General features: G+C 49.2%; 10 protein-coding genes across 10 annotated transcripts; 1 reads left to right on the forward strand and 9 right to left on the reverse strand.

The window, feature by feature from the left end:
- Positions 1-497: 497 nt before the first annotated feature.
- UA08_04028 (hypothetical protein) lies at positions 498-3,080 on the reverse strand (the record flags this gene model as incomplete). Its single annotated transcript, XM_020266823.1, has 1 exon — positions 498-3,080. One exon carries the CDS (start codon positions 3,078-3,080, stop codon positions 498-500), a length of 2,583 nt encoding a protein of 860 aa, XP_020120789.1.
- Positions 3,081-4,273: 1,193 nt separating this feature from the next.
- Positions 4,274-5,011, reverse strand: UA08_04029 (hypothetical protein; the record flags this gene model as incomplete). The annotated part of the gene is made up of 2 exons (XM_020266825.1): positions 4,274-4,771; positions 4,844-5,011. The coding sequence occupies 2 exons, from the start codon at positions 5,009-5,011 to the stop codon at positions 4,274-4,276; spliced, it is 666 nt and encodes a 221-aa protein (XP_020120784.1).
- A 106-nt stretch (positions 5,012-5,117) lies between these two features.
- UA08_04030 (Signal peptidase complex catalytic subunit sec11) lies at positions 5,118-5,820 on the reverse strand (the record flags this gene model as incomplete). Its single annotated transcript, XM_020266826.1, has 3 exons — positions 5,118-5,352; positions 5,418-5,508; positions 5,568-5,820. The coding sequence occupies 3 exons, from the start codon at positions 5,818-5,820 to the stop codon at positions 5,118-5,120; spliced, it is 579 nt and encodes a 192-aa protein (XP_020120783.1).
- A 1,136-nt stretch (positions 5,821-6,956) lies between these two features.
- On the reverse strand, positions 6,957-7,735 carry UA08_04031 (hypothetical protein; the record flags this gene model as incomplete). The annotated part of the gene is made up of 4 exons (XM_020266827.1): positions 6,957-7,088; positions 7,167-7,326; positions 7,402-7,636; positions 7,723-7,735. 4 exons carry the CDS (start codon positions 7,733-7,735, stop codon positions 6,957-6,959), a joined length of 540 nt encoding a protein of 179 aa, XP_020120516.1.
- A 1,105-nt stretch (positions 7,736-8,840) lies between these two features.
- On the reverse strand, positions 8,841-9,883 carry UA08_04032 (Proteasome subunit alpha type-6; the record flags this gene model as incomplete). The annotated part of the gene is made up of 4 exons (XM_020266828.1): positions 8,841-9,227; positions 9,318-9,530; positions 9,590-9,684; positions 9,877-9,883. 4 exons carry the CDS (start codon positions 9,881-9,883, stop codon positions 8,841-8,843), a joined length of 702 nt encoding a protein of 233 aa, XP_020120517.1.
- Positions 9,884-12,182: 2,299 nt separating this feature from the next.
- On the forward strand, positions 12,183-12,745 carry UA08_04033 (hypothetical protein; the record flags this gene model as incomplete). Its single annotated transcript, XM_020266829.1, has 2 exons — positions 12,183-12,591; positions 12,663-12,745. The coding sequence occupies 2 exons, from the start codon at positions 12,183-12,185 to the stop codon at positions 12,743-12,745; spliced, it is 492 nt and encodes a 163-aa protein (XP_020120518.1).
- A 535-nt stretch (positions 12,746-13,280) lies between these two features.
- Positions 13,281-14,459, reverse strand: UA08_04034 (hypothetical protein; the record flags this gene model as incomplete). The annotated part of the gene is made up of 1 exon (XM_020266830.1): positions 13,281-14,459. The coding sequence occupies one exon, from the start codon at positions 14,457-14,459 to the stop codon at positions 13,281-13,283; it is 1,179 nt and encodes a 392-aa protein (XP_020120519.1).
- Positions 14,460-14,868: 409 nt separating this feature from the next.
- UA08_04035 (hypothetical protein) lies at positions 14,869-17,850 on the reverse strand (the record flags this gene model as incomplete). The annotated part of the gene is made up of 2 exons (XM_020266831.1): positions 14,869-16,580; positions 16,635-17,850. 2 exons carry the CDS (start codon positions 17,848-17,850, stop codon positions 14,869-14,871), a joined length of 2,928 nt encoding a protein of 975 aa, XP_020120512.1.
- Positions 17,851-18,938: 1,088 nt separating this feature from the next.
- Positions 18,939-20,756, reverse strand: UA08_04036 (hypothetical protein; the record flags this gene model as incomplete). The annotated part of the gene is made up of 3 exons (XM_020266832.1): positions 18,939-19,245; positions 19,301-20,378; positions 20,675-20,756. 3 exons carry the CDS (start codon positions 20,754-20,756, stop codon positions 18,939-18,941), a joined length of 1,467 nt encoding a protein of 488 aa, XP_020120513.1.
- A 1,360-nt stretch (positions 20,757-22,116) lies between these two features.
- Positions 22,117-23,139, reverse strand: UA08_04037 (hypothetical protein; the record flags this gene model as incomplete). The annotated part of the gene is made up of 1 exon (XM_020266833.1): positions 22,117-23,139. One exon carries the CDS (start codon positions 23,137-23,139, stop codon positions 22,117-22,119), a length of 1,023 nt encoding a protein of 340 aa, XP_020120514.1.
- Positions 23,140-23,227: the final 88 nt, after the last annotated feature.

A 23,227-nucleotide genomic window follows, 5' to 3' on the forward strand; every position in this document is an offset into this window, starting at 1 on the left:
TCCAACAACCAGCACGGCGAACTAGCTGTGAATATCCGATATATCTGACTCTAATCGATGGGAGTGCCACAGCGATATAAAATATCTGATCTACAAACACGTCATGACGGCCAGTAGTTATACAAGAATGATATGTTTGATTCCATTGGTTGTTTCGATGTCTTCTATCTAACCAACTGCCTAGAGTATATCAAAATATCAAACATCAAGTCTAAATAACGTATGTCTACAGTATCCACCAACGTCGTTTATGTATTGACCGCTCCAATGCCCTCGGAACACACAGGAGGTATATCGCATGTGTAAATGCAGAAAAGTACAAAAAAATCATAAGAAACAAAGGGTATCAACTCCAATGCGCTCAGACAATTCATCCCAAGAGCATCATACGCAATGATGATAGAATAACAAAATGGGTCCGGACGAAATTTAAGAAGGACAAGGCCGCCATGGAATCGAAGGAATATAATAAATAGCCCTGAGTCAGGGCCTGGGGTTCAATTGAAGGTGTTTTTCTTTGTAGTTCTCCAACCATCCAGTCGAGGAAGAGGGCTTCTGGATCCCGTGCGAGTAGCCGGCCGATCCAAGCCTAAGCCCTTGCTTGCGAATAATGACAGGCGAGTCTTTTCCTGGCGGACAGCCTCTCGCCGCTCCTCACGCAACGCGTCAATGCGCCCTTGGCCCACGCGGTATTTCCTGCTTAGACTCTCCTCCAGCAACGCGTTGGCATCCAGTAGTCTTTTAGGAATAGTCTGGACAATTTGGAAGACTTCCATTGGGTCAGAGACTGACAAAATCTCGCGTTCGCCAGCCTTGAAGATCCCCAATGCGATGCGGAAGAAAGTCTTGGAGCCCTCGTAAAATAGGCAATCCCATACCCTGAGAGTTGTCTCCAAGGGCAAACTGCCAATGAACATCGACATGAGCCAGTTGGTGAGACCGAGCGTGATGTCGGGCAGTCGCATATTGACTGTCAGAGCTGGAGCCTTGGCCTTGGCCACTGTCGGAGTGTTGCTGACCAGTTTGGTGTAAACTTGCGGTAAGTTGTCTCTCAACAGGACCATCAGAATCCACATGTCTACATTGGCGCCTTCCAGACTGATTTCATGCGTCGCAGGGAGCAGTTCAGATGTTATTATATGCAGCATCCAAAAGGCCTTTTCTTCTGGTAGGAAAAGAAGCAGCATCCCCGTGATGAAATTCAGTGATTGCGTGTATCCAACACGTGGGTTATGAAGTGCAAAAGCATACAGCACCCGCCTAAGGGACCGGATCATCTGCGTTTCGACAATCACTGAATTGTTTCTGTTTCCGGCACCGCCAACACCAGTCATGCTATCTGCCATTTCCGGTTTGAAGTGAACATTATCAGGGAATGTCCGATACAAATCTCTCTCAATGTGTTCTTTGTCAGTGTTGATGGGCGACGACATGGCCTGTTCCACTAACGCAGCGTAGTGTCCCGGATGAGGATGCATGTGCTGGAACCCGCCTGCGTAATAGAACCACGCCGCACCTCGATATTCGCTGGGAATGCCCTTTCGAACATATCTCTTGAGCAGGTTGGTCTTGGGAGGGAAAGTGGAGGGAGCATCGGTTGGCAGCCCGGATGATTCCAACAGCTTCACCCACTTTAGCCGCCGATGTTCAGCAAATGCGGCATATGGTTTGTTCCAAGCTTCAAACTGTTCACGCGAGACGTGATGGGTGTTTTTACGAAAGCCATAGCGATCTCGATCGTCAATGCCTGCAAGAAAAGGCGGAGGCACCTTGCCTGCGACTCGCACTATGGTGGAGTAACGAGGGCTGGGTATCGGTTGGTTCGCGACACTGTTGAAATCTTTCTTGGCCAACGCGACGTCAATAGAAAGATTCTTTGAAGGGAATTGTCTGGGCAATGCCTTTCTCGGCGCAGGCATTTCGACATCTTCCAGCTCTGCTGGGCCTGTCTGTGATTGCGATGATCCAGCCAATCGCGATGGTTCTATGTCTTCGTGTTTCTCAGGTAGTTCGTACGGGCCGTCGTCGGTGTTCCGCTCATCTTCGAATTCTTCTGTTGAATTATCATCCTCAGCTAGATGTTGTTCCATCACAGCAGGGCTTTCCCGCCTTGGAGTCAACGAAGCAACAGATGAGTGTTTGGCGGGCGAAGAGATACTTTCCGCAATAACGTCTAGTTCTCCCACTAGCGTTATAGACTGTGAGGATGTCGACTCCTCCGGAAGGTCAACGATATCATCAAGATACATTCCAATGGCATCCTCAACAGTCATATCATCTTCCTCACCAAAGTAGCCGTTTGGGGTATCCGGCGACATATCGGTGATGGAGCTACTCTTCGTCAATATACTGCTGCGCTCTGTGCCGCTCATCTGCTCGAAGCTTGAGAACGATGTCTGTCCAGAGTTCTGGCTGGAACGCAATGGGTCATTATTTTGCAATAGGTCAGGGGTAACGCGGGGAGGGAATCGAGGTAGTGGTCGATTATTCAGGCTCATATCCGCATTTTGGCGCTCAGGGCGAGGTGAACGGCGTCTGCCATAAAGAGAAGAGGTTGACATGGAAATGCGCAGACCGGGCCGGCCTGAGCGCATACGAGGCGCGGTGGTAGTGCTGTCAGTCATCGGTAATGGCCAGGCGACTTCTTCTTGTTCCCTCGCACGCTGTCCATTGGGAGATGTCAAGGTGTTTCTCGGGGGGGATTTAGGAAGCGCCATGTCGTTATTATAATCTGGTATATTATCATGCAAAGGGCTTCCCGGCTCTTCATTGCGCAAGGGTATATTATTATTCGTGTTGGCGGCGGCGGCGGCGGTGGTGGCGGCGACGGTGTTGGGGTTGGTGTAGTGCAAGCCCGGTTGGGCCGGACGCGGACTTCGTGGAGCGTAAGTGTTTGGCAGCGTGGGAGACGGCTGATTCAAATTCGGACGGTGGCTATAGTTGGGATAACCAGGGCCATGGCTATGGTTGCTATGGCTGCTGCTATCCAGTCTCAGGCGCGGTGGAGGAATTCGACGGCGATAAATGGCATCATCAGCATCACCGGTGCCCGGAGCGGACAGGGGATGCTGTGTGACCATGGCCACTTAAATATACGCCGTCCTCGCGGTGCATTTGTTGGATGGACAATTGAACGGGGGTTTGTTCTGTGCTTGCTTGCAGCATCAAAGGAAGCTCCTTTGTCGGAAAAGACGTGTTTGTTGTTGTTTAACCTTGCTTGTGCTGGAGAGAAGACAAGCTCTTGGCTTCCTTCCCTTGTCTTCTTTTCTTTTCCTTTTGCGCCCCCGCTCTCTCAGAGGCTTCGAGCTAGGGAAGAAGAGTTAATGGTATGGTGTGGTGTCGTCGGGTTTGAGGGTGCTGTGGTGGTTGAGCCTGTGGTAGACAAAGGAGTGGCTGGGACAACGAATGGAAGAGAGACAGCGCCAGGTCTCGAGAGAGTTCTCTGGGATAAAGAACAGAATGCAAAAGCAAAAAAGAAAAGAAAATCGACGGGTCAAATGCGGCACTCCATGCCTGCACGCAAAGTCTGGCTGGGATGAAGAAAAGGAAGCAAGCGTTGGTTAGTCTGACGCCGAAGGAAGCTAGCTAGCTGCACTAACTAAGCCTAACTAACTACCATAGTACATTATGTGATATAGCGATATTATATTTTTATTATTGAGAATTTATAATTTCTTTTTTTTTATATATACATATATTAACACACCTGTCAAGTTTTATTTTCACTTCGTTCACTGGCTTAGTTATCGCTATGCAGAGAACAGCCTACGTACTACGTCTGCAGCCAGCTTGACATGTCTGATTTCTGCACCATCAGCATCTGTTGGGTCACATTCCCTCATCAAGCTCGCTCTGTCAGACGCCCGAGTTCTTCATTTCAGTTGCACTGTCTTGTTGAGCAGTTCCGACTGATTTAACATGTTCCCAGTCAACCCCCGAGATTCGCCCGGGCTCGGCGTATATTACGTGGGAAAAAAACACGAGTAAGAATCATGGAACGTAGTTCAGCTCGGCATGAGAATGCAGTACGCAGTACAGGCAGATCTGCGCTGCTGCTCATTGTGTCGTAAAAACAAATCAACCAACGCCGTGAAAATGATTCATGCCGTCTTGCCTGCATAGATGTAAAATGTAGAAAAAAGAAAAGCAAATGTAGCACGAGGCAGGCATCAAATAAAGTACACTCCATAACCCAGCCCCTAAAAATGAACTGAAATCGAAGAGGGAGAGAGAGAGAGAGAGAGAGAGAGAGAGAGAGAGAGAGAGAGCAGTTTCATTTTTCTCCCTTGGCAAATCGCCTGGTCCAGTCCCTCGCAACTTCTTCGAATCTCTTCCGGTCATTCTGGTACTGTTCTGCGATCCGTCCCTCCACGGCATCGTCAGGCATGGGCTCCACGAGTAATTGTCTCGCAAATTCGAGCACGGCCGCGATGCGCGACGACGGCTTCCATTCGTCTGACTTCAGCATGCCCAGGCACATCGACCCCTTGTCATCGTTGGACACGTTCGGGTGGTAGATTTTGGTGGCGAAGGAGACGGTGGGCGGTTTGAAGGGATATTCATTGGGGAGGGTCAGGTTCACAAGGAATGTGCCGTCCTGTCCAGCGACCTTAATAAACTGCGATATATAATGTCCCGAGAAAGTGCACTGTACCTGGTAGGGAGTGTCTTGCGGCCCCTTCATGAACACCTTCCATTTGTAGACGTCTGCTTCATCGACGAGCTGGACTGTGATGCCCGCGGGCGGAGATTCGGTCAGCTCGGCGAGCTCCTGAGATTTGAGATTTGAGATTCAGTGAGCCAAGCATTCCTTCTTTGTCCTGGGAAGACGGGCATGACAGACCTTGCTGATGCGCTTCAAACTGCCCATGGTGCTCGCAAGAAAAGAAACCAGAGAAGCAAGAAGTCGTGCAAGGAGAAAGTGTTCACGCTGGAAGAGGATGTCTGGGATGTCACGAGTGGGCTTTTTGTCACGGGAGCCAGCGGGGTAGCTCCGGCCGATGACATACATTTACATTGCATTTAGTCACTTAACTACCTCAACCCAACGTATGAATTTTGTGCTGCGAAGAAACCTAGAACTGGCTGGACTAATAAATAACAGAGACAGAGATCAATCATTCCCTCTGCAACACCACCATCAGCCCCATCACTCCCAGCAGCACCGTCTTCAGCCACGGATGCTCGCTCAGCATGATCGTCACATATCCCACGCCAGGGAAGTACCCCCGTACACTGCCCACGATGTCTTCTTTGCGATCTAGGAAACTCTGGCCGCGGGCATACAGCTCGGTGTCGTCGGCGAGGTTGTTGTCTCCTTTGGTGAGCAGTTTCTGGGGGGTGGTGGATGGTCTGTTGTTGTACGATTAAATATTAGATTGATTGAACGAGAACAGTGCAACTGAAGAGATGCTTACTCGAGTGTCTTATTCTTATTCTTCGTCTTCAGCTTGGGGCTCTCTTCGGTATACGTGCGGACGACGCGGTGGACGATTGGAATATCCTTGCCTGCGAATCGCGCAGTTAGTCAGTCCGTCAGTCGACAATAGAGTAGAAGATAGTCATACCTCGCACATTGTACACCACAATCTCTCCCACCTCCGCCCTCTCGCCTCGATTCCAGAGAAACAGTAGGTCGCCGCGCTGGAACGCGGGCTCCATAGACCCCGATAGCACGACCACGATGGGACTGCTGGAATTCGACGCTATCGACACGCCTTTCCATAGCATGAAGGCTGTGGAGAGCACAAGGGCGAAGTTGAGGACCTGGGCAATCGATTGTCGCGCGTTGGACAGGTTGCCGGCCAGAGCGGACAGCATTGTGAGTGATATGTATTCGTTACAGAAGAGTAGTGTGCAGCAATATTGTTGTGGTGACAGGTAGTTGCGTTGTGTTGTGGTGTGCTGATTATTGTTGTCGCTGTATAAAATCAAGTGGAGAGGTGTCCTTGCGGAGAGCCGCCAATCAGCGGCTCCATCATAGCCCTAGCTGCACTATAACCAAGCTCTACCAGATAATAAACTGTCACTTTTCGGTCCCGAATATAGAAGGGAAAAAAAAAAAAAAAGAAAAGAAAAGGGTTTTTTAATTGCAAGATTCTCAATTGACTTTACTTTGGAAGTGCAAAAGTTCTGGCGGACAGCAGCTGAACCCCAAAAAATAAAGCCGCGCTGCTAGCAAATCAGACGCCGGCCACCACTGAGTTTAATAATTAATATAGATATAAACTTATGCACGATGGTTTTGTTTTTTCTGGGTCGTCAAGCATGTATTTCAGCTGGGCATGGGCGATTGGACTGTGTTGTCTGTCGCTAGCGAGCCTCTAGTCGACCGAGTCCGGAGACTCCGTATCCACAGCTTTTTTCTGACGTATGCAGTATGCAGAGTCGCAGTTTCATCATCTTTACTTATTCTTGGGTATGTATGTCATTGGCCAATTCGTGGTTGATATCTAGACATGATCTGTGCGCGGTGCTTGGAAATTGACAGACGTGGCAAAGCCGTAGCCCTAATTCAGGGAGTTTACACGACCTTCTCGGGCTGTTTAGAGCATATACAGAGAGAATCATAACTATCATGTAGTGCCAGCACTATGTATTCATAATCGCTTCTTATGGCTAAACGTAAGCAACATCCCATACAACCGTAACTCCGTTATAATGCATTATGCCAAGTCGAACGAACAAACAATTTTTTTTTTGAAAACTCAAAAATAAAACTTGAGGGTATCAAGGAACATCATCTAGTGCCATGCCATGCTTGACAAAACCTCAGCAATTGAAACCGGCAATTGCGAATTCGCTAGCGAAGAAGAATGGAGGAATGAATGCAAGTTGAAGAACAAATAACAACACCATTAAAAAAAAAAAAAACCGGCAAAACAGAATGTAACCGAAAATTGGAGAAGGAAAAAGGCCCGGCCAATGCTTTTGTGTCATGTAGTGCGTTAATGGTATCAGGTCCGTCGAGAGTTCTCCCAGAGTTGGATCGCCGCTAGCGGAGGATCCTCGGCCACCCAGAGGCCTGCTCTTGTGTCTGCTTGTCGGAGATCTGAGAAGATGCTGTGATCGGTGATGCTGTTCAATTCCTGTTTCATCCTTATTAGTATACTCATACCAAGTGAATGCTCACATGGCGAGGCATGGGGATGCGAAAGACAACATACTTGGCGCAATATTTGATCAATTTCTCGTAACTGCGTCGTACTCGCTTTTCCAAAACGAGAAATGAGGTCCTGGCGATTGATTGCCCATCTCTTCGCAGCAGCAACGCGGAGATAGATTCTGTGTGCTTGAAAGCGACGACCACTGGCGTCGAGGACGACTCTATTCATTCATACTCAATCAACACATATTTCAAAGGATACGCATTGACTAGGGGGGAAGAGAGAGACAACTCACTGGCGTAGCTGAGCCTTTTCCATCTCGGGGTTACTTCCCTGGTCCTCAATGGGCATGCCCGTAAAACCGGCCGCCAGTAGACGTTGTGCTGCCGTGGAGCTTTGTGCAAGGATTCGGAATCCTTCCTGCTGCACGTCTCCCATAGCCACCGAGGCCAGTTGCTGGGAGATATGGAGTTGAAGGGTTCGGTAGTCATTGATCAGTTCGGCGATTCTCATGGCTCGTGCATCGTTTACTATATAGAATCAGGCGAGAAGGCCAGAAGTGGTCAATTAAAGAGAGCCCTTTTGGCCTTCTGGGGAAGGATGGGTCGGGACGTACGGCCGTCAGCCATGTCTGTATATCTGTATATGGAGGTTGATTTGATATCGTGAAGGTCAGGAGGCAAAACACACACACACACGCCACAACCGTTGGAACGACCAAGGGTCCAGGAGGCAACGAAAGGATTAAATTAAGTAATAGCAAATAAAAACGACCAGAATCTAAGGAGTGAATTCGTAAGAGAAAGAAGAAGGCGAAGACGAAGAAGAAAAAGAACGTCGGCGATTCTGCTCAAGCTACAGTCCAAAAGAAAGCCATGTCTAAGGGGGTTTTAAACACTGGATGAATATCTGCCCTTTTAAGTACGAAGAAAGTCAAATACATTATCATTCCCCGTCCAAGCATGCTTGGGACGAACCGCCAGCAGCACAGGGTCAGGCCAATGAGGGCGGCAGGACGGCATCGTCGAGCGACTGTACGATCTGATATGGTGGATCTGATGCTCTCGGAACATGCCTTTTTGCTTGTATTTCTTTTGCAGTTGGGGCCAATCAGGACCGGCTCCAAAATCAAGGACTGAACGCATTTCTGGGTGATATGCAACCATGTCAGCCAGCCATATCATCTTAGTCGGAAGCCGCGCCTGTATATAGTGTGTAGGAGAGGGATCGGTTCTGGAAGAAGTGGATTTCGCTTGGGCCTGGCCTAAGAAAAGGACATCGTTCATGCAGCAAGTCAGCTCAGCGAAGATGCGCGCGCCAATCAGCGCCGCCCCAGCCACAATCTTAGCGCCGAACAACGACAGCTGAACCTGGAGCCACGCTTGCGCGCATGGGGCCTAGCGTGCGCCGGTGTGGCAAATGCTGTTTACTAAGCAGCGCTCTCAACCTTACCTTGACTAGGTGAAACTACTTGGCTGCTGTATATCATCGCCTGCATTCGCGTGCATATCGATGGACTGCACGCCGAAGGAGGCGCACCTGAACTGCAACCCCGACAACGCATTCGACATCCAACGTTCAACATTCAGCGTGGCCAGATCAGTAGAGGGCAGCTGGTGCGGTATACTGAGTCCATGCAAGATTCCAGGGGGGAAGAGGCATTTCTTTACGGCTCGCAAACAGTAGACACAAAAGCGACATGAGACCAGAATACATCACACAACGAATTATCTCTTAATCCTTCTCGCTGATCGCTTGCAGCCGCTCATCAATCTCTTCTTCAGTCAAAGCCCGGAACTCAACATCTGTGCCCTCTTGCCCATCGAGCCGTGGACCGCCAACAATGCCAATCTCTAACTCGTTCTTCTTAAAGTCAACGCTGAGGACGTTGCTCAGCGCCGAGATTCCGAGTTCAACCACCTCCTCCCAGCCACCTTCCGCGTAGTCCTTGTTCTTCAGCTTCTTCTCGAGATAGTTCGAGGCCTCCTGGTACTTGGGTCCCGATGAAACAGCCTTGTACCCGGAAAAGTAGCCTGCCGGATCGCATTTGAATACTTGCGGTCCGCGTTCTTCGTCCACCGAGATGATAGTGATGGCAACACCGAGAGGCCGCATGTAAGCCTACGTAGTCAATGAGTCTAGTCAGCGGGCTATCTGTATACAAACCAAGTGTATTCGTATTGGCCATAGCATGCAGTGCGGTGAACGTACCCTTTGCGTGTACACTTGGTTGATATTGGCCAGGCGTTTCGCCAGCACGTCACCAGGCATCTCGTATCCATATTTATACCTGAACTCGGCGGCCTCACCGCGGGCACGGTCGACGCATGCCCGGGCATCAGCTATGGATCCTGTCAGGACGCATCCAACAGAGGGAGAGATCTTGAAGATGTGGGAAACGGATGACGGCTCGATCAATTTGTCCTAAGCAAAGCAAGTGTCAGCTACTCGTACACTAGCTGGTTTCACAGTTTGAAACTTACGGGAACCTTCTTCTGGGTTAGGACAACAGCACAGTCTTTGCCACGGAGGCCGACGGATGTTATGTTTGCTGCCGTGATGGCCTTGAATGCATATTCTGTGATTAAACCATCCTGTCAGCTGGTGCTTGATTCGTTAGATTGTTCGAAATAGAGTTACCGACCAACTTGATATAGACGACCGGAGTCAGAGAAAATAGTAATATGTCGGTCGTAGCCTGCGCTTCCTGTTGGTTGATTGGGCTTGTCAGTTCAATGGAGTCTCGAGAGAGGATTGGGTGGTTCCTAACCCGACATGGTGGTTTTGTCGATTTTCTAGTGGCAGCAAAAGAAGCACAATCAAGCAGAAGCGCTGTCTAAGGTAGAATGAGCTGCAACAATAGCACAAACAGATGAAGTGATGACGGGCGAGGATGCGTTGTGTGTTGAGGAGCTGCCTAAAGCTGGGAGCACTAGCAGCTCCAGCTCATTCTGCCGCCCGCCGCTCACCGCCCTATCAGTCTCTCTTTCCTTCGATGAGTCGCCATGATCGGTTTTGTCTTCGCTGTCGTCTGTCAGCACAGTTATAGCTTTTATTAAGGGAATACGACAACGCCCAAACGCAAGCTTCACGATTAGTCCACGCATATTTCAGGTGAAGCAAGTCAACGCCGTCAATTCGAGGCATGGAAGCCGAAGGACATCATATGGAAGTTACAACTAGCGTCAATTTGCGAGCGTCGTGACGATTAGACCAGATTCGTCACAGAGCATTGCGTGCATCGATAAGATTATAAGAAACGGACTAACGAACTATCAAGTTCATTGTCGGTGTCAAACTAGTCTGATATTAACCTAGTTTCTACGCCAGAAGAAACCACATGCTTGAGGGTTTTTCAGGAGAGGACTGAAGATCTGATCGACAATGCCAATAACGTTGGCTCCTATCACCTACATCTGTCAAGGATTTCGTGTGCTATGCCTTCGTGATAGCGGTACGGAGGCTTGTGATAGCGGTATGGAGGCTTGTTGCGACACTCTGACTTCATAGCCAATTTCCTTAACAAAATGCTGACCACACCGACATGATTCTACGGGCAGTATGAAGAGACCGCTGTTCAACTATCGTCAATACAATAATGCAATCAAGCCGAGTGGTGGCTCAGACGATTTGAGAAATTGAGAGTCTATTTCTATGCGTCTGTCTCGGTAGACCACTGTTTCTTTAGGAAGCCACCGGGACAGGGACGACGGTCAGCACACACATACGGAGTACACCATGGAATGGAAGTACGTACGCTCGTGGAGTCACATGAAATATCCGATTGGACGGCCAACACGACTAACATAATGGACCAACTTCCAAGCAAACTGAACGCTGAAGCTCAAGCTAGTCTTCGAAGCCAGTGAATGGCCGCATATGCACAAGTCAGAAATAGGAAAGTAGCTTACCCTACTCTAGTTAGGCTTTTTACGGTGAAAACTCGGCCATATGGCACGAATCAACCTAAACATGCGACTGCTCCTGAAAGTATGTTGTGCGCCAAATACTCTGTGTACGTTATTATTAGCAAGCCGAATTTGCGTCTTTGTTTGCTCAAAGTTCGGAGGATTATTCACTGCATCGACATGCGTACAATCCACGTTAAGTTCCAGCATTGGCTCCACCGTTCAAACGGCGGACTGCGGGACGCACCGTTTTTGCCGACGACCATGTGGAGCATCACGAGTATCTTCAATTTCCAGTGTCCGCTGTCAACGTCTATCCTGATTCATAAGAGTTGACGGCATGCTAGTCTCCAGGACAGCTATCGGTCGGTGGTCACGCCCAATCCAGCACTCCGCAGACTCCCGGACCAGGCGGATGTTTATTCAAGTTTCTGCGTGCCGGCTTTACCTTCCTGATGGTTAGGCTACTCTTTAGTTAATCTACGCGTACACACGGAGTGCCCCTGACCGTAGCAGTAGTACGGTAGTACTCCGGGCCTTGGTCCTTGGCAGGAATACATACTAATATAACATCTTGCAAGCTCGGATCGACTCACGTTCAAGCTAGTACGGAATCTAAGGATGCTCCCGTAGCAATCCTGGTCCGATATAACACAATTAAGTGCGGGATATATGGCTTATGGATCCAATTTTTACATCTCCTCTCAGCCGTCTTTTCATTCCGGGGACCTGCACCCACGCATCACCTCGTACCTGGGCAAATAAACTATATGATCATGCGTGAATATCTGTCGATAAGAGTCGGAGCACCTCTTCCCGAACAGGCAGTGACTCCTGTCAGAAGCGAATAGTCCAGCCACCAGCCGGGCCTAATGGCTGTTGGCGTAATAATCACTTGCTTTCTAGTTTCTGTCCTGACAGGGGCTTCATGCATGCATGCAGATGGTGGCATTGGCTATGGTTTCGAGTCTAAATGATGCACATCCCTGTGTGCAACCTAATCCGTGATTTACTTATATAATATACTTATATAGTCAGTTAGTTATATATATTAAAGAAGACCCCGGTGTCTGATCACTGGTCGCTGTCTATTCTTAGGGTTGTCAACCGCCGTGTCTCTACCAACACCACCACAACACCATACTCTCTATACGACATACTCTCCAACATGGCCGAATTAAGCCTCATCCTCCTGCCCGTTCCCGCTGAAATATCCATGTCTGAGAAGGCTGCGAGAAGCCTTCCCAAGCAGCAACAATATCCGTACCAGTATCAGCCGTACCAGCCATATCAACCGAAACAGTTACAGCAACCACAAAGCCCTAACATGCCGTCGCCTCCAGCAACCGTCCAGTCATCCGATTCACCTGCACCATTACCTTCGCCTTCACCTTCGCCTTTACCTTCACTTTCACTTTCAAATCCGACTTCAGCCCCAGCATCAGTTTCACCCTCGTCCTCGCCCGCACCTGCGCCCCCCTCCATGCAATCAACCCTATTCGACGAACTGGCCTCCTACCAGCGCATCTGGGATGCAATCCACCAGCGCACCGTGAAGCAACTCCAGTGGATCCAAGGTCAGTCAAACCAGCCTCTCCCTTCTCTGAAAACAAGCCGGAATTCGACTAACTTGGTATTCATTTCATAGACGCCGAGGATGGAATATATACTTCTTCACAGCTCAAGAGCATGCTGTGTGCCTCCTTTGATGCGAGGATTGTCCCTCAGTGAAGCGACCGTTCGATATTCCAAAAATTGAGCACACACTATAAAGTGCCGGACAGACAGAAAGGGACAACCCATTGGCGTTGCTCAGAGAGCACCGCGACTCGCTGCGTCCTAGGGACATCCCGTGCCATGCTACGAGAAACGAGATGACTAGACTCCCTGGTTCAATATAAAAGACCATTCAGAGCTACAGCGATACTGGGGTGGGGGGAGGAAGGCCGACGGAGCAAGTCTGGTCATATCGATTCCCACTATGCAGGCAGCAGATTGATAGACAGCTGCTATAGTCGACATACACGCTGAACTACGAGACCACGATTTACGAAACCAAAGAGGCAGAACTCCACGAAGACAAGACTGTCTATGTCCGTCTGTTTACAAATGTACATTTCTACCGTTGACGGGGGAGAAAGACGAGGAATGTACTTTGATGAATGCCAAATTCCCAAATTTCCATAAACGTTGCTAGTAGACATACATATTCTGGCTAATACAAATCGCTGCATGTACATAGTCCTAAACAATAGAATGAAAGATATCAGTCACTATCGGAATCCGAACTCTCACTGCTGCTTGAAATCTCCACAATCATAGTCCGGTTCTTCCTCTTCTTCCTTGCCGGGGCTTTCTGCTTATTATTCTTACTGCTACTTGCAGGAGTTGTAGTCGTAGATGTATCAACTTCCGTTTCTGTGTCCGGTTTGCTTGTCGAAGAGCTAGTATGTGTAGACTTGCTTATCTTTCCAGACACAGTCCACAAGACCATCTCAGCGCGTTTCCGATTTTCGAATCTTGTGAAAATGTTTGCCACATCCTCAGCTCTACCATCGTCTTCATCAGACGCAGCCAGCGAAACACCTTCATCGAGGTCTTTGACACCTGCATTCAAATTCCCCTTGAACCGGTGCACTGCATCGCCATACCTCTCCTTCCAAGACTCCGGCACTGGTCCAACAGACACTCTCGTGGCATCATCTTCGGCCTCCCCTTTTCTCTCCTCAGTATTGTTGTTCTCTTTCGGAGAAACCCCTTCATCGACTTTGATTACTTCCTGCGCAGCCTTGCGAAGCCTAGTTCTGGCCCCCTCACTCTTCAATCCTTTCAGGTACGCCAGTAGTGCCAGGTTGTATTCGGCGGGTACCTGTTCGAGGGAAAACACGTTTTTGAGGAGCTGTGTTTCGCGGATTTTCTGGAATTTCCAGGCTGTGCGGTCATTGTGGTATTGGGAGAGGTAGGCGAGGATTAAGTTTCCAGATGATGTGTCTGTCGCAGGTTTTGAGGTTGAGGTTGAGGTTGAAGATGTGCTGGTGGAAGGATCGCTTTTGTGTCGTTGTTCGCGTTTCGCGCGCTTTTCTTGCTTTCTTTTCTTGCGCAGGTGTTCTTCGTCGATTGCCGCATCGTTTGGATTGAGTTGTGTGTCGTCCTTTGCATCGACATTGTCATTGTCATTGTCATCGGCAAAAGACACAGACTTCCTCTTGTTCTTGCGCACTTTTTCAGTCTCGGTTTTCTCTTCCTTTTCCTCGTCTCGCGGTCGCTTTTTCGACTTGCTCTCTTTTTCTCCTTCCACTGTATTTGACTCGTCATGCTCAGTTCCCTGCTTGGATGTTTTCCTGCTCTTTTTTTCCTTTTTCTCGTCTTTCCGTTTCGTTTTGACTTTTACCTCGTCCGTGAGCTTGTCCTCGCCAGCGCTGGGCTCTGTTTTGCTAAGCGACATGACTGTGGCAGACTTGCTCAAAAGCAAGATTGCACAGCCCTGCAATAAGAATATAAATATAAATGCTCTCTCGTGGTTGTTGAACTGCAATGAAGCAAAGACTCCTGGAGTCTGGAGAGATAATTTTTCTTTAAGCTTTTAGCTTTTCAATTCTATCCCCACCGCGGCCGTTATCAGTATCTGATACGACTCGCACTAGCCAATTTGGGCCAATTTACTTCAAGTACAACGACAAGATATAATAGTTTCTGATATTCTAGATCATGACACAGCAAGGGTATACACATGTCTTCCTGAAATGTTAACGCAACAATGAGACCAGGCGCTATGCAACAAAGAAACAAACAGGTCTGCTTAAAAAGCCACAAGATACAAAGAGTCCACTCAATTATTGGCGATTTGCGGTGAATTAATTGCCCGTAGCAGCACCGCTACTAGACGGTACAGCATTCCTACGACTTCTTCGATCTTTATTGTCTTTCTCTTTATCTCGAGTCGACGAGGACCCAGCGGAAGTTGTTGCCCGTCGTCTGCGCACGGGCTCATACACATCATTGAAATTCATGACCACGCCCAAGAACCGCATGTCGACATCCGGTTGGTACGCCAAATCGCCCAGTAGAATGTTGAGGCGAGCACGGAAATCCACGGCTAGATCTCGCAGACGAGTTTGAAGGGAGGAAAGCATGTGATCGTCCGCGGAGAGATCTGGGTTTTGGCTCTGGCCAGTGAGGAAAGGCGATGAGGTCTTCAGGTCTCGCTCTGTTACTCCCCATTGACCATGAGCTGTGCGAGTCTCGATTTTGGCGTTTAATTCTTGGCGACGTGTGAATTCGGCCACGGAAAAGGAATACAATCCGTCCACGGCGTCTTTGTAGTTAAGCATAATCTTGAGGATCTGGTGTAGCTGGCTAAGGAAACTCTCCTCCGGCTGTTTAGACGACGATGATGTTGCTGCTGTTGAAGTTCGTGACGTACTGGACGAACCTAAAAGACCCTTGTGTGTGATAGAATTGAGGTACTTCGTATGTGCCTCTATTAGATCGTCCAATGTACATCCAGGCTTGGAGATGGCTGCTTGTAGCTGGTCCCAGCTAGCTTCAATCACCTCGAACAAGATGTAGTACTGCAGTTGACACACAAAATGAATCATCTCGGCAATCACGCATCTCGCCCGTTTCCAGTCAGACCCAACTTTGTCTTCCACGCTGCCGAGAACTCCTCGAGCTCCCGTTATGCATCTTCGCCAGGTACTTTCCAAAGCAAATTCGACCCGCTTCACTCGCCACAAGAAATTAAACACTTTGAGGTACTGCGTTGACCCCCATGGAGTAATGACCACGTCCACGGGAGCATCGATCTTATATTCAAGCGTGAAACAGTCCCAGCCAATCTCTCCATGGCTGAGCTCCAACATGCGTGCATCTAGACGACGCAGAACATCTGGAGAGTCAAATTGCGCATTTGATGACCGAATCGCGTGTTCCAATTGTGCTGTAAGGGTATGTCGATATTGTGAGTTCGCAGGCCGGTCAAGGTTCGAAGCAAGAGATTCCATAAGTAGCGCAATAAAATCTCCTTGCCCAAGTAATAGGTATTTCTTCAGAGCTCGAAGGTGTTCAAAAAGCTTGAATTTGGTGTCCATTAAATGAATGAGCCGGGCCATCGTAGTTTTGTAAGCTTCATCGATGGAGATCTCCAATCTGGCAGTGTCGCCGTAACGAAGTTCTTTGGAGGCCTCCTTTGAATATGCCTCCACCCAAGCAGAATCTCCACATCCATATCGTATGAAGTTGAGAGACTTGCCAATGAGGAAGACCTTCTTGGCAAAGTCTTGAGTTATGAACGAAGGAATCATTTCGTCGTCTAGTTTATATTTGTCTTCCCATACACTCGAGGCAATCCGTCGAGGATCCGCGCTAGGACGAAATTCCGTCTCAAAGACAAAGAACTCCTTATAGGGATCAGAAAGTTCGCCGTCGTAGATCCATTGCCGCAGCATATCGTAAAAGGGGCGCGTTATGTGTGACAATAATTTCTCTGCGAAGTTGCCGACAAAGGGGTCGCCGTGTGACGACGAGTAGCCATGTATTAAAGATATGAGCTGGCCGCCCCTTTTATCTGATAAAATCGTCAGTATATGCTTTTACCAATTGAGGAGAGGAATAAGCTTACCCCTAGCTTCTTCCACCATGATACTCATCAGCCGCAATGCCATTGTAGCATCTCTAGTCCATACTACACATCGCTTAAGCGTCACGGCGCCCTTGACTACGCCCTTAGGATCATCACTAGCCGCGGCCGTCAAGGCTCGTCGAATCTCTCCTTCCAAGGTCGCAACCAGGCCCAAATAAGAGCGCAGCTCAGTGGAGATAGCAGCTCTCAGAGCCTGACTCACAAGCCCACCGTCAGAACTGTCGACAAATCCGGATAGCTCTTTGTATAGTAGACATGGCTCGGCCAAGGTGTGCAACAGTGATATCATCGGGATGGGTAAGTCGGTAGGCAATTTCAGGATTGTAGACGAGGAAAATTCCATATTTGTCGATGACAGACCTTGAAGAATGTAGGGCAAGTCACGTAGCAGAGATGATTCTGTCTTCCCGGCCTGGGGAAGGGTGGCTTGTTGCTGCAGGGGTATAGTCTCTTTAGAGGCAGCTCTGCTATCTCGAGCTTCTTCTGTAATCACTGGCTGACTTCGTCGCTGCTTATCGCCTGCGATGGTTCGCACTGAACGCCGTCGCTCCGGCGCTCCCCCGCGTTGTGACACAGACGAGCTTATAGCAGGACCTTCATCGACATCCTCAGCTAAGGCTCCTCTCCTAGACTTAAACAACAGATTGTCCAAATTGCCATCGTCCATTAATGGGCTTCGACTGCGCCCTCGGTCATATGTCACCGCATCTTCCCCATCGGCATTATCGTCACCACCACCACCACCAGGACCATCCCGTTCCGACAATCGATATAGTAGATATAGAATAGCCCATTTCTGACCAAGCACAGGCTGCGTTAGCAGCCGAGAATACAAATTCGAAAACCGAACCGCCTTATCGGGACTAGCATTTTCGCGCAGTAATTTCCGTTTAATTAGATCAGAGGCATTGTTGATATTTTCTGCTGCAAATCCTCCTCCTGCTCCTCCTCCATCTATACTACCATTTTGTTTCTGTTCTTCCTTTTCTGCCGCAACGACATCTAAGATCCTCCATGCACGGTCGAGGCGAGTTTGGAGGCGACGCTCCTCGGCAGCTGCGGCGGCTTCTTCGTTGTCGTCATCCTCGCTGTCGCCAAACGCCGAGCGAGAGATTGATGGTAATAGAGAGTCGACAAGTTGGGATAGAGCATCGTCGACACGGCGTGAGCGCGTTTGTACGCGTCGTGCTGACATTTTTTCTCTCGATTCGTTCTAATGGACGTTATATTGAGAGGAACATCCGGAATAGAGCAACAAACGAAACTTGCTCAACCTCTCATCTCATGTATAGCGCATGTAGTAGTCTTGGCATTGCTGGAATAAATTGTAGATTATCTTCAAGTTCAATCAAACTGGACAAAGAGACGTTTGTTTTATGGCTGTTGTTGTACTTCCTTCCTGTCGCGGTGCGGGACGTGATGTTTTTATGTTTGCACTGTTTGGTTGGGCCGATAACGCGGCGATTCAGATGACTACGACGGTCTTCTAGATAAACTATAGATCATTCAATTGGCATGACAATTCATTCACTGCTAGAACGGTGTAACTGCTCGTTTACTCAGCCCTGATTTCTAGCTAATTGCATAGTCAAGATGACAAAGCAAAGCAAAGCAACGTAACGCAACAGTCTAGGCCAGAAAGTAACGAACTGAGCAACAAGCAAATCGATATCCCAGCATCGCACTCCAGGGCGTGCTAGGGAAAAAAAGAAGACAATAAAAATAAGAATAAAGAATATATCAGACACGAGGAATAACAAACTCCTGGAAAAGGGAGGTAAAAGAAGACACAGTGAGAATCAGATCAAACACCACAAAAATACAGAAAACAACCATAACACCAGGTAAGAAATACCGTTCTGAAGAAAATCGCCACCAGTGAAGGACAAAACGTTAAAAAAGAACACAAGTCGAAAATCCCAGGCGTCCAGTGTCCACTGAATAAAAAAGCAAGTTTTAAGCGCCTCAAGGTAGGAATGATGTACACGCCCATATGCCACCATTCAAGTTTTGACCTGTCCATTTTCGATGCATCATTAGAACTCCGCCCATGCCAATAGCCTTTTATCAAGGCACAAACAACAGACGAGAAGAATATTTCGGCCGCCGTATATCAATTGAAAGCGAGTAAGAGAGGGGAAGACGGGGGAAGAGGTTGAAAGAATAATCAAAGAAACTATTACAAGAAGTTTTATTAAAGAGCAAGGGGTTTGGCGGCGAAAGAAAAACATCACATCTGTTTCAAGTCGTTTATCTATTAGTCCTCGCAGACCTCGGTCGTTTCTATCTGCGAAGGGCTTGAGCGGGGATCGGAGCTCCAGCTTGCATGGCCATGTTGTTTGGAATACCATATGGATGGGCATCAAAGCCAGAGGACATGCCGTTCATGATCAACGGGCCAATGCCCTGTGCTTGAGAGACAGGGCAGTCCTTGTGTGCAAGTAGCAGGGTCTTGAGATTGACAATCTCTTCTCGAAGTTGTGTGACGGTCGCTGTTAATGCATCATTTTCGGTTGTGAAGAGTTCGACTTTAGCTTGGAGGTTTGCGAGCCACTGCTTCTTGCGTTGGCGACATTTGAGAGCAGCGACACTGTAACAAGTGTTTGTTAGTAAGAGCAAAAGAAACACCATGCTGTTCAACTTACCGATTCCTCTCGAGGAAATTTTTCCGCTTCTCTTCGTCGGTCATCTTCTTGGGATCCTTCGACATGTCGTCTCTCATCTCTTCCTCATCCGATTCCTCTTCCGGAGTTGCTTCTATGGGGCCGTTGCTCGTCTTTGCCCTCTTGTTAGAACCTTTGGGAGCCTCTTCGGCTTTGCGACGACCGTTGGCAGCAGTCGGTTTGGCAGGAGTATTCTTCTTGCCTTTGCCCTTGGTGGGTGGCTTTGTCTGCTCGCCTTGGGTGTCGGAACCCTCAGCGGTCAACTCGCCAGCGCCGCTGCTTATTGAGTTGTGGGCATTTCGCGTCACTCGTTTCGCGTCAGATGGCTTATTAGCGGCGTTGGTCGCGGCGAACGCGTCGTTATTGGTTTGGCCACCTTTTGCGAGCATGAAAAGGCCATTGGCCGCATCGGCAGCATCGTGATGGGTGAATGTGTCAACGGCTGTGGGTTGTGATGTCTTCTTGCTATCCATATTCGAGAGCGGCTCGGGCTCACTGGTCGGATTGGACGTGGGTACATTGAAGCCGTTGCGTTTGGCTGCGTTGAGGGCGGTACGGTGGAACTCGAGAGTCGACGGAGTCGCACCACCGCTTTGAAGTTGTGTTAAGATGGCTTGGGAGTTGGGACTTGGAGCGGGAAACATGGACCCTCCACCGCCGGGGGTCAGGCCAGTTCTTAAGGACGACTCGTTGGGGGTTGGAAAGCCGCGACCGATGCTGTCAAAGTAATCGGCGCCAGTGGGGCCAGCCAGCATGGCAGGGCTCAGCGGTCCTGAGCGCAGTGAATTAGGCCAGTTATAACCAGCGGAACTGACTCCGGGTAATGCAGGAGACGCGATAGAGGCAACTGGGGGAAGTAAGGACTTCCCCGGAGTTTCGCCTGATGTGTTGCTGAAGGACTGTTCGAAAGGGTTTGGTTCGAGAGAAAACGGGTTCTGCAAGTTGAAATAATCTGGGGTCTCGCCGGTGCCTGAGGCGGCAGGACGAGGCGGCGGCGCAAGCGATTGCGAGCCTTCAGCAGGCTTCTGGTCTTTTGTGATACTGTCTGCTGTTGGAGAATCTGCGATGACACGACGGGCCAGTTAACACTCACTCGATGACATCAAGGACAGTAGACAAGCGCTAGATCTGGGGAATGGAAAGCGAAGAGAAGAGCAGAAGAATAGAGCGCGAAGTAATGGAAGATTCGAAATAAGAGCCGCGAATCGCGGTCGAGGTCGATTGTGTTTTGCGACGGATGCTTCGATAAGGGTAATTGTGAGGTCATGGCGCGCATTCATTGGTTGCGGCCCACCAAGGCTCAAAGGGGAGGAACAGCGAAAATTGGGAAAATCAAAAAGAAAAATAGTCACGAACCTTCAGGCTTCATAATGTTCTTGGTATCTATGGGGGACGATGCTCTGCCCAAGGGGGCCCTTTGAGCCACAGCAGCAGACATAATAACGATAGAAGACGAGAGGAAAGATGAGGGCGATAGACGACGCGGTGCGACCACGTCGAGGGAGCAGGGCACGAGTTGTTTAAAAATCGGAGTAAAGCACTAGAAAGGGAGATCTGTTTTTAAGGGAAAATAAAAAAAATACAAAATAAGAAAGAATAAAAAAAAAAATAAGCGAATAGGGATACAGAAGTCAAGGCCGTTCAAGTCACAAGCGCGGCATCAATCGATGGCTGGCAATGAAGCTGGAGGACGACGGTGGTGGTGGTGGTGCTGCTGCTGCTGACACTGATGATGCAAGAGCGGATTGCGAAGACTTGGGAAGGAGAGAGGGAGAAAGAGAAAGTGACGTAGCCGGGCTGGAAGGGTTCTTATTTCTCATTGTGCAGCCGGGGCTAGCGAGGACGCCTGGAAATTGCATTACAAAACAGGAAATGGCACGTTACTCGCCCGCCTACCAAAGGCTCCGACGTCCCACTAGTCTCAGTGGCGATAGAGTACATACTATGTAGCAGCAATATTGTAGGGACAGGAAAAAAAAAGGCGGCCACTCGTCGCTTACGGAGCACTGTGCTATAAGACGGAGACAGACAGACGCAGGAATGCCGCAGAGACCAATCCGGCGACGGGAAATAGGGCTAGTCCAGACTAGCCCTGCTCACACAACTGGCTCGTCGTAAGCCTGGCTCATCAGACAACCAAGTCCATGGAACGGGCGAAAAAAATCGGCGAGCTTTTTCTTTCTTCTTGCGCGATTCCATATTATGGATATGAGGGACCACGTGTATCTGACAATCCCAAAATGACCGTATATCTTGTTGAGCAGACGGACTTGGATACAGACGGGACAGAATCGCAAGAGCGAAAAATGAGATCACGGTGACGACGGCAGGAATTGCAACCCACCGGCCCAAAACAGCCTAGCCCGAGGCTCTCAGTGGGCCAGACTTCGACTCCAGTTGTCGAATACGCACTCTCACTGGCCAGCGTGCTGATGACGCAATGCACACAACCCGTCCCCACTGCGCGTGGCCTGATTGGCTGTGCCTATCGCGACTTGACAATGAGGACGCTGTGATTGGCTCTGCTTGGCGGTGAGCTCCCCCCTAACCTAGGCTAGGCTGGACTGGCCACGTTTCTGTCTTTTCCTCCCGCCACCTGAGGCAACTAACTTGAACTAATGCTAGTACTACCTACTTCGAAGTTCTGCGTATCGATCGAATCCGGGGTGATATGACAGATGTGTGTTGAAACGCCATCGTAGTTTTAAAGCTTATTTTGTCATTCTCGAAGCTCCGATAAAGAAAGACACAATATCATTATGTCTAGATAATTAAGCTTTTCTATTTGTATATGCATGTTAATCGAGATCTATGTTCCCCTGCATCCCACCCACCGCCTGCCAGAACTGCGAAAAGTTAACCCCCTCCGCCTCAAACATTTCTTTGGCTTGTAGCATGGCGCGACGCTGGCGCTCCGGCGTAAACCCACCGGCTTGCGTGCTTTCGTACTGGACCAATTCCACCCAGCGGAAGAAGAGATCTTCCTTCCCCATCGACGCAAGCTTCTCCTGAAATGCAAGCAGTTGGTCTCTCTGTTGTCCTCGCTCCTTGGTCCCCTCGTCCGCGACACGCCAAATGAGCCACCCATCCTCGTCTGTGTTCACGAGAACAGCTGTGCGGAATTCGTCCAATTGCACCCCGCGGCCCTTGCTAGTCAGATCAACCAGCCCATGAGCCCGGACCATAGTTTTGTAATCCAAATCCCAGTTCGCATCGATCAGAAGATATCCGCTTTTCATCACCCGCTGGGGGGCTATGGCAGGAGTAATCACTTCGCCAATCACCTTCTCATCCTCGTAGATCCAGCGATTGCGCTCTAGGTTCGATGACCAGAAAGTCCGGCTCTGTCGTACGACCACCTCTCGCGGGCGAAACCCGACTTTTCGTCGCCAGTATATAGGGCCCAAGATAAACCGGATGGGCCAGCCGGCAAAGAACGTCACCAGAAAATAATCAAAGGCGAACATCAACGTACGTCGGAGGACCATACTGGTGGCCGTTGGCAAAGGGAAAGATGTCAATTGCACTGCTGGTTCTTTCAAGCCTAGCGCTATTGCTATGATTTCTGGGTAAACGTATGATGCATGGTACACGCGGTACGCAATTCCGAGCGCGATTGCGGTGTTGAGAAGAATCGGGAGAAGGAATAGTTGTTTCTTCAAGTCGGGGGTTTCTTTGTCGATGTGTATGAGGTAGACTTCATTGGGGTCCAGTGATTCGAGGAACGACTGTAAGGTAGAAGGCGCCTTGACAAATGGAGTTGGTGGTTTTGCTGCGGATTTCTGTTTGCCCTTTCCTGAACGGTTTGCGGCTTTCGCCATCTCGAATTGTGGTTTGAACTCAGTCGATGGTGATGGTGGTGGATTCTTTCATTCCAGATTTGTGAATGTTAGAATATTCAAAAAATTC

This window comes from Talaromyces atroroseus (genome assembly GCF_001907595.1).
Source record: "Talaromyces atroroseus strain IBT 11181 chromosome Unknown scaffold_4, whole genome shotgun sequence".
NCBI lineage: Eukaryota > Fungi > Ascomycota > Eurotiomycetes > Eurotiales > Trichocomaceae > Talaromyces > Talaromyces atroroseus.